We start from the raw sequence: 10,259 nt of genomic DNA, 5'->3' as shown, positions 1-10,259 counted from the left end.
ACCCAGCAGACAAGACCGCCTATAAAGCTGCACTTCTCAGCTATAAGCAGAGTATAACATCTGAGAAAAACATCTATTATACTGCCCAAATAAACCAAGCCCAATGTAACATGAAGAAACTGTTTGAAGTTGTCAACCATCTTGCTGAACCTTCCAACCCCCGGACGGAAACGTCCCAAAATCTTTGTAACACACTGGCTGACTTTTTCTTTGAAAAGGTCACATCTATATTTAAGGATTTCAGCCCTAAAGTGTTAACCCCTGATACCTCTGACTCTGAGCTACATGAGACCCTGACAGCTTCCATTGATTTTACTGAATTCACCAGCACGAACCCACATGACATTTATAAATTAATTCAGTCAATCAAATCTGGTTCCCCTTTGGATCCCTGTCACCCATCCATACTCAATAATATCCCAGACATTATTTCTATGCCATTGGCACGTATCTGTAACAGTATGTTTGCCACTGGTACTTACCCTACCATTTGGAAAAACACCATTATTAGGCCGCTTCTTAAAAAACCTTCCCTAGATCCTACACTACCCTCCAGTTATCGTCCCATTGCATCTCTGCCGTTTCCTGCCAAGATTTTTGAATCGGTCATGAACAAACAACTCTCTGACTACATTCATACCAATGACTTGCTAGATGAAACCCAGTTTGGTTTCCGGCAAGGTCATGGAACAGAGACCGCCCTGATCAAGGCGGCAGACGAAATCAGGGCCACAATGGATAAGGGTGGACAAGCTGTCCTGATACTGTTGGACCTGTCGGCGGCTTTCGACACGGTCGATCACGTAACTTTGGTCGGCCGTGTCGAGGCCATCGGCATTAAACATAAAGCTAGGGACCTCATTGCATCATTCTTGGCGGATCGTAGCCAAGCGGTCAAGTTGGGCACTTTCACATCACCCACATTCAGCCTTCCCTGTGGAGTCCCTCAGGGTTCCTCGCTAAGTCCGACCCTTTTTAATATCTATGTTTCGGACTTAGCGAGGGTTATAAAGGAGTATAACATCAACTTAACAACTTACGCTGATGATACTCAGCTGGTGCTGTCTATTCACAAAGATGGACCTACGGTCGCAGCAAACTTCAAGAATGGTATGAGGGCCATTAGCAGTTGGATGGCTTCCAACTGCTTAAAACTTAACTCAGCTAAGACAGAAGTTATGCTCTTTGGAAACATTCAACCTGAGTGGTCCCCTTCGTGGTGGCCAGAGGAATTAGGAACCCCACCACAACCTGTCAGTAAAGTTAGAAATCTGGGAGTGATATTCGACAACAAGCTCCTTTTCCATCATCATGCGAATTCGGTAGTGTCATCTTCCTTTAACATCCTAAGGAAGATAAAGAAACTACTACCGTATCTTCCCACTGCTATGGGAAAAACACTCATTTCCACACTGGTGTTTTCTCGCATCGATTACTGCAATTCCCTTTTCCTCAATGCTCAAAAAAAGGTTATCTCCAAATTGCAACTAATACAAAACGCCTCTGCTAGAATCCTACTAGGTATTCCCAAATACAGCTCTGTCTCTAGACATCTCGACCAACTGCACTGGCTTCCAGTCAGAAGTCGTACGAAGTTCAAGACCCTTTGTATTGTCTACAAGGCAATAAATAACACGGGACCTAGATTTCTGAGAAGTTCCTTTAAACCTCTGCCAACCCCTAGAACGTTGCGCTCCAACACGGCTCACATGCTTCAGATTCCCAGAACAAGGAAAGTGACCTAGGGAGACAGACGTTTCACTATAGCAGCGGCGAAATTGTGGAACTCTCTTCCTCTTAACATAAAGACCAGTCCATCTTTGATTGTCTTCAGAAAGCAGCTAAAGACATGGCTGTTTTCTCAATGACATCTTTGTGGATCACTTTATTCACTGCTTCACTGTTTATTATCTGGTTAGTTATCTTTTAGCTGCTAGCGCCGAGACACCCACGGGTAATTGCAGCGCTTTAAAAATTGCCAAAAATAAATAAATAAATAAATAAATGCAAGGCGTGGCGGCTACGCGATACGTCACGATGTTGTTTTCGTTCGCGGCAATAGCGCTGTCGGGACGCTCCCCGGTATGCGCCCCGGGGCGCGCCGTAACATTGTGCTTACCAGTGCGTTCACCGGTACGCGCCCCAGGAGCGCCCCGGGGTGAAAAAAAAAAATAATTTACATATTTATACAATATAAAATTCGTTTTACATTTTTTCACTTTTTATTCCTATAAAGATTTGCTATTAAAAAACCATTGAAATGCACTGAAAAAACCATAGGTTTCACACCCGTTATAGTTAGGAATTAGCATTAAAAAAACCTATTAAATTCACTGAAAAAACCATAGGTTTCACACCAGTTATAGTTAGCTGAAAGTTTTACTCGCATAAAACCATTGAAATTTCAACGTTATAGTTAGTTGGACTCACTATAACTTGCGCGTGCAATGCACTGCTGATGACGTCACATATTACATCACTCATGACATGGTCAGTGACATCACTCATGAAATCACTGATGACACCATCCTTGTGACAGAGTGACAGAGCTCCTTTCACTGTAATGTAACCCTTGAAACAAATATTCAAAAATAGAAACTAAAATATTGAAAAAAATGGAGATACCCATACCACTTACAACAACCAATTCAATAATTCCACCATCTATATACACATGCACTAATTCACCAACAGTTCTATATAGTCACTCCTACATATACTCACTCATCATATGTAGTGATACACCTATACATCCTGTTACACACCGACAGTCATCCAAAAGTTACTCACACACACTCACACACGCAAATAAACTATTGAACATCCATTTATTTGCATATACAGGTATACACACACTACCACTTTACTTCTAAGGAAACTTACACATACTTACTCTCTTAAACAATCACTTATAGAAACACATACTAATTTAAATAGGAACTCTTACAATCGCTCACTCTCACATATACTCACTTATATACAACAATATTCACATATACTAGATTTAAACTTATGTAGTTACTGATAAGGAAACTAGTGAGACACTCATTCACTCAGTTACACACACATATACACAGTCATCCACCCATACAGTCCTGCACATATGCTGTCTTCAAAACACATACAAGCAGAGAGTCAGTCACTCATGCATCTATGTGCTAAGTAATACCCCCACCAAACCATATAGACACTCATAATGATATTAAAACAAACATCTAATAACCCATATACACACACATGTAGCTAATCACCAACCCATGCAGCCACTTATACACAAAGTGAAACACTAATACATATATTTGAATATTTAAACATTACTTGTTAATAGATGTATTCACTAAGATACACTTAATAAGCCAGTTAAACAATCAATTAAAAAAAAAAACATTAATGTAAACTCTTATTTAAACATGTATTCTTCCAGCAACTTTTACATATACATATATAACAAATATTTTTTTTTTTTAAATACACACATTCACTGGATGGTCTCATCAGTGATGTCATGAGTGATGTCACTGACCATGTCATGAGTGATGTAATATGTGACGTCATCAGTAGTGCATTGCACGCGCAAGTTATAGTGAGTCCAACTAACTATAACGTGGGAATTTCAATGGTTTTATGCGAGTAAAACTTTCAGCTAACTATAACTGGTGTGAAACCTATGTTTTTTTCAGTGAATATATATGAGATTGCAGAGTGAACAAAAAACCCTTGGTAGTTAAGGTTAAGGCATCGAAACGGCATTTTTCGTTTTCTTAATAACTTGGACGCTGTTCAAAACAAGAGTCCATTAAATATGCGTTCAGCATGGATCCCTTTTGCGACAAAAGTGAAAACCTAACGCATGTTGTAGGGTTCATATGCCCCAGTACTGCCCCAAAGGTTCATGAACCCTGTCATGTAGTCTTCAAGCCAAGGTGTGTGTGTAGGCCCTTGTTGGACCTCCCACAGAGTCCATGGACCCTGTACTTGGTCCACAGAGCCATGAGGCAGAAGAAGAACCTGCAAACCAGTATGAGTTTATAAACCCAAACTGGGGTCTGCAGAAGAAGAACCTGCAAACCAGTATGAGTGTATAAACCCAAACTGGGGCCTGCACTCTCCCCCATTAAAAAAAGGAAAACAAGTTAAAGAAAAAAACAGGAGGCCAGCCTCTGCTTGGCCTCACAAAAGGTACCTGCAGTGGGGGTTGGCATCCCAAACCATAACTCACTCACTAAATGCAGTGCTTCTTATCTCATAATATTTAACCCGTTTGGCGCTGAGGACGGCCCCCTGCCATTTCACGTGACGGTGGGCGTGTGCGGAGGACCGTCCGTCCGTGCCCCCACTGATTAAAATGCCAGCACCGCAGCGGAATTCGCGCCGCAGTCAACGGGTGTAGGAGGGTGGATACCTGACTATGGTTACCCCCGATTTTTTGCCTAGTGTTTAGCTGGTTTTCGACTTAGTTGGCCTGGGATCCTGCTAATCAGGGTCCCAGGCTATCTGCTCTCTCTTTAAATGGACTCCATGTACCCTAGGTACATCACCACTTTGGTACTGGACACCTTGTCAGCCCCTGTACAGTGCACTATAGGTGCCCAGGGCATAGGTGCATCCAAGGCCTACCAGGGGCTGTAGCATAGCTTTTGCCAACCCTGGCTGGTACTTAAATCGACACAACTGGCTGATCCCTCAGCTGGGGCAAGGTGGTGTAATCACCCCTTGCTTAGATATAGTATACCTATGTCTAAACCTATATCTGGACACATATATACCTATCAGTCACTCCTATGGCAGGCCTTAACAATCCTGGAGGCAGAGTGCTTGGTTTTATGTGAGATGGTGCTCTAGCATGAGCTGAGCCTGTCTGCAGCTTTCGGAACCATTTCCTTATAGCTGTTCTAGTGATACTGCCATACCATATACTCTTAAATGCATTATAATCCTCGCGGTTAATGCTAACTTTGGTTTGGCTTTATCAAAACATGTTGTGTTTGGTGTCATACATTTTGGAATACTACCCCCTCACCAGTTCCGGCGACGGGGGTAGCATTCCACCCTTCTAGAGGGAGAAGACATGTTACTTACTGAAAACGCGGTTAATCCTAACCAGAGCCCCAGCATCACAAAATGGATGCTGCTGCCACAGACACGAGTCTGGCCTCCTGCTGCTGACCGAAACTCGGCAGAGGACGCTTGATCAAAGGGTTTCCTGTCACAGGGAGGTGTCACACCACCCCAGACAGGAGATAGTGGATTGTAGCAGGGAGGGTTGAAAGATACTAGACACTGCCTGGGGCGCACAAGGTGTCCCTGGGCAGATTCCAGTCAAACCGGTTCTGGGGCCATCCAGCCCCAGTCCTGGTGGCAAACTGGACAAAGGGAAAGGGGTGTAACCACCCCCTTCCTGGGTCCCACCCATAGGAGGGACCTAGCAGGTAATCCAGCCCCCAGATTTGGAATATAGGTGGGAGCAGTGCAGATGCATATCAGATTATCCTGACTGAAACTTATGAAACGAAACTCTGGACCCTTCGACATCCCACTCGACGTGGAAGACTGAAGAATCTACAAGTGGTGAGCACTGTTCCTAGTGGAAACAATCCAATTTCCAAAAAATCACTAAACCATAACAGTTTTTAGTTTAGCAAATGATTTTTAGTTTTCACTGTAAAAAGTATATACATTTAACAAATAAATCATGAATATTTCCATCCTATTCACCTATTTAACAACTAATTTGTATTCATATCTGATACTGTATTGAATGTTAATCATACAAACACAGTCACAGTTTTGTACACAATCACAATCAAATATAGTGACAGGCGTGATTTAAAGCAATACTAAATGCATTATATTACAAAAAATGGTTGTGATTTTGTAGCAGCGTTGCCCAATGCATTTCGGGACCCTCAGGTACCCTTCCTCAGGGAAAGAATCCTAAAATATACAAGAAAACCCATTTCAGGATAATATAAACACAACGTATTACACAACAAAAAAATGCAGCAATCTGATAGTCAAAGGGGGATACAGTATTCTGAACTGGTCTATTTCATGCTCTGCGGTAAACAAGAATAACGATCTATGCATATCATTATTAACGTGAGACATAACCTGCAATAAACACAAATGACAGTCTATTCATCTCATTAATGAATATTCTGCTATCCAGCAGTTCCATGATAAACTACCACCTTGGTAGCTTTAAGATGTTCATTGATGTGGCTCTGGGTTCATACATGAAATTAAGTAGGGACTGTTGCTAGTATTCAAGAAAGCTTGAACTACACGTTACTTGCTAGCTTATAAATACTGTGTATATAAGAGACGAACTTGGTTACTAGTAGACTATGTATAGTGGACAGTGCGAATAAAGTCATAGACAGTTGGCAGTCATAAGCGATTGGCAGTCAATGCTTAAAAGTAGCTCATCAGAATAAATTGTGGGCTGTGGGAGCACAGTAGTGTAGAGACATATATAAAAGAGTGGTACCTCAAGGAAAACTGCTACAACCAATCCAAAAATTAGCTGACTGCTGAAAGCAAAACAACGAGGCCAGTGGTGCTTGTATCGATGTGTGATTCAAATACTGCATGAAAAAAAGGAATAAAAGGAAAACCATCCTTACTACGTGTGGAGCATAGTGTATACATGACTCACTGTTTATGGTTTAGTGATTTTTTGGAAAATTGGATTGTTTCCACTAGGAACAGTGCTCACCACTTGTAGATCCTCATCTACTATTTTTTGTCTGTTCACACATTATGTTAGCCAACATAATTTATTAGTGAGCACCCTTTATTTAATAGAGCTTAGTAACCCAAGATTAGGATTCATCAAGAGTGCACCCCTGTTAATTCTTTACTTTAAGACTGAAGAATCTCCCTTGTGGTCAAGGAGTGACCACCCTGTGCAAACAGGCACCATCCAGCACCTCGACGTTTGCTTTGTTGCAGTTCCCGCCGGAACTCGAGCGACAGAGATCAACAAGAGCCAGCGATCCTGCCTTCCAACAGCCCGATCCACAGTCTATGCAGAGCTGAGACCCGTGGAGGCAACCTGAAGCGTGGGAGCGGCCATCTTTGAGAAACAATGAAGCGCTGACCGTGCAGCATCCAAGGCTCTCTCGAAGCTGTGCATTGGAGCGTGAGAAGCTCCAGCCCTGAGCAGCTTTTGCACTGAAGCTCATTCCTCCACACTTGACGAGTGCTGCGTGGGGCCCTTCTGCATCTTTCTACTCGACGCGTTGGTCCGGTCACTTGCCCGTTGGCTAGTGGCCCCAGAACCAACGAACCTTTGAAATTACACAGCTGGTCTGGTTGCTCCAGACTGGCCCTCACTCCCCTGAAAAGGAGCACCCGCTCTGACCTTGCTGGTCCGAGTGTTAAGCGATCTTCGAATCCTGCGAGGGTTGCCTTTGCCAAGGTTTGTTGACTCTGATCCGGAAGCCGACACCGCCGACAGCGAGAGCCTTTGTGGGACAGCTTGTGCTCCACTCCAGGACATCCTCGGTGCCCCAGAGTCCACGTGGCAGCGGAGACAAGCTTCACAACATCGACCTGATTGCGCCCGACATTGCCTGGTTCGTTCTTGGTTCCTTCCTGGTCACTGGCTAGTGACCCAGACTCTGTCCCCTCTGCTTTCAGGTACTCTTCAACTTTGATCCACCCTTGGATCGCACCGGACACTTCTCTTCTGGACGCCTGCAGCATCTTCATCTCCAGGCACCATAGAACTGCGTGACGAAACCCGACACATCTTTGCACCTGTGCACCCGCTTCCTGTGGGTGAGGTAACTCTTGAACGCCGATGCTCCTGTAGAGGTTTACACCTCTAGTGTCTAAGTCTAAAGTTTTGTCCTTCTAGTCCAGTCGGAAGACTCTTAAAACTGTAACTCTATAACTTTTACGCACTATTGACATTGCATTGGTGCATGCGTGTGCTTTAGGCACTGCACCCGAATCCCGCGGGCTACTCCCGTCCTAACTATTGTTAGTCCACTGTAGTCCAAGCGATTCCCAAGGCCCTAGGCCTTACCACTGATCGAATAGTGATTGTTATACCACTTTTTTGATATATGGTTTGAGTGGCCACCGGCCTCATCCATAAACGTGCAACTTTCATATGTAATATCGTGCTTTTGTTTAAACGCTTGTGCTTCATTGCTCATAAAGAGTAGTGGGGATTATTCTGAGAATAAATACATATATTTTTATAATATATAACTTGTGTGGTGTCCTTTCATTTGGTATTACAGGATTGCATATGGTAAAACAGCTGGCTTCACATGCCCTCTTGAGTTAAGCCTTTAAGGCTGCTTAGTCCATGCTACCCCTAGGATAGCTTGTCTATAAGGTTGACTTACAACCATCAACATAAGGGATTGTTTGGACTGATACAAGGTGCCCACAGAACTGTGGACATCATATACCAGGCCAACTTCTCACAACGGGTTAAACTATAGCATCAGGTCAAGTTTGCGCTATACAAAACTCGATAAATAAATAAATATTAAGTGAACCACCTAAATGCATGTCACCAAATAGTTTATACTCAAACCAATCAATAATACTATATTGATAGTTGTCTCTTTCATAGTGTTAACAGTAATGTGAGATGTAATGTCATATTTACATTATTTACAACATTTGTAATTGTATCTTGCACATCAGGGGTGAGGTCATGAACATTGCATTTGGTGTGCGAGGTATGGCTGGCATGGCTGTTGAACGAGTTCTGGATTGCAAAGTTAACTATATATATATATGAAGAAGGAGTCTTGTTACTCTGAAACGCGTCGGCAAAATCAATGTAAATTGGTGCAGAGAGGCGGGCTGCAGTGTGAAAGCCAGATGGTGAAGTGATGTCGTGTGTGCTCCTGTGCGCATGGGCACATTGTTGGAAGAAATATATATATATATATATATATATATAAACATATTTGTTTGTAAATCTCTCTATTTTATACGAATATGTGTACATATATTTCCGTTTCTCCACTTTCCACCAGAACTGCCAAACTCAGGGCGGTTGCTTCGTCATTGCATGAGGGTGGAAACTCGTGTATATTGCACAACAACTAATAAGAAGGGTTCGGAGCACTCTGGGTTATTTTAAAATATTTATTGCCATATCCCCTGCAAGCTGGTACTTATATGTGTATGTAATGTGTGTGTGTGTGTGAGACACTCATAAATTCACATAAAGCTTAAAAACGTTTTACAATCAAATATGTTTTTATTAATACTATTTTTACACATTTTATGAGGTAAGTGGGCCATAGATATGACTGAGAATCCTAAATTTTGAAAAATACTTAAATAATATGTAAGTTGTTTTTCGTTTTTCACAAGGAGGACGTTTATGCTTGTTTAACACCCGTGCAAATAGTTCATAGGAAGCACACATTTGTGGCTGCTAGGCTAAACCTGTCATTGTTTCCACTTTCCCACAGAACCCCGAACACAGATCGACCAACGTTGTTTACCAGGCTCATCATGTGAGCAGGAGCAAAAGAGGGCAGATTGTTGGCACACGGGCAGGGTTCCGAGGCTGCACTGTTTGGCTCACAGGTACGCGGTATACATTTGGGTGATTACTGAGCTATTTAAAATGTGTTTAGGACCCCAGGGCTTTAAGTGGGATGGAAAAACTGGGGGGGGGGGCCCTCAAAGGGGCGAGGTCAATGTAATTAAGGGCGTGGCTTAAAAACATGTAAGCTAAAAATCTGTGTTTAGCACAGTGTGCCGCCCGGCTTGTATTTTGCTGTTCCTGTCATTGCGTCCAGATATATGACACAAAAAGTAACATCAGGACTATTGACGTTGTCAATGGTTGCTAGTTGAAGAAGATAAATAAGCAGCAACTATGGCTTGTATATCATATTGAAAAAACTTCCACTTAAAGCCCTGGCAACACCACACAATGTTGCTGCTTCTGAGTTTCAAAAAGAAAAGAGAAATCCAGAGAGAAAATTACTCTCCTTAAAGGATTTCCCTTCCTCTACAACGCTCACCGGGCACACATCGACGTGCCTGCTGTCACTGCAGTCTGGGAAAAAAAACGGACCGCATGTGCCAGGGCACAAAACAGACCCCGATAGAGACCCGTTTCGAGGCCCCCTGAAAAAAACTGCCAGTGCTCAGACCCGGTGCGACCCGGCCCACTTAAAGCCCTGTAGAACCCTTGAAAGTCTGTGATCGATGCAAAGACATTTTATGATATTTTAAGGACACTAGCATGTTGATTGCAGGGGCAGTGA

General features: G+C 42.9%; 1 protein-coding gene across 2 annotated transcripts in view; it reads left to right on the top strand.

Annotated features, from left to right (window-relative positions):
* Positions 1-10,259, top strand: part of PAPSS2 (3'-phosphoadenosine 5'-phosphosulfate synthase 2) — a 182,544-nt gene that overhangs the window by 94,537 nt on the left and 77,748 nt on the right. For both annotated transcript variants that reach the window (XM_078642894.1, XM_078642893.1), the window contains exon 2: positions 9,453-9,570. In XM_078642894.1, the coding sequence (XP_078499020.1) occupies positions 9,453-9,570 (118 nt within the window). The remainder of the gene's footprint in view (positions 1-9,452; positions 9,571-10,259) is intronic.

Source organism: Lissotriton helveticus, chromosome 5_1 (assembly GCF_964261635.1).
Source record: "Lissotriton helveticus chromosome 5_1, aLisHel1.1, whole genome shotgun sequence".
NCBI classification, from domain to species: Eukaryota; Metazoa; Chordata; class Amphibia; order Caudata; family Salamandridae; genus Lissotriton; species Lissotriton helveticus.
The sequence above is the reverse complement of the archived record's forward strand: the minus strand, read 5'-3'. Positions and strand labels throughout refer to the sequence as shown.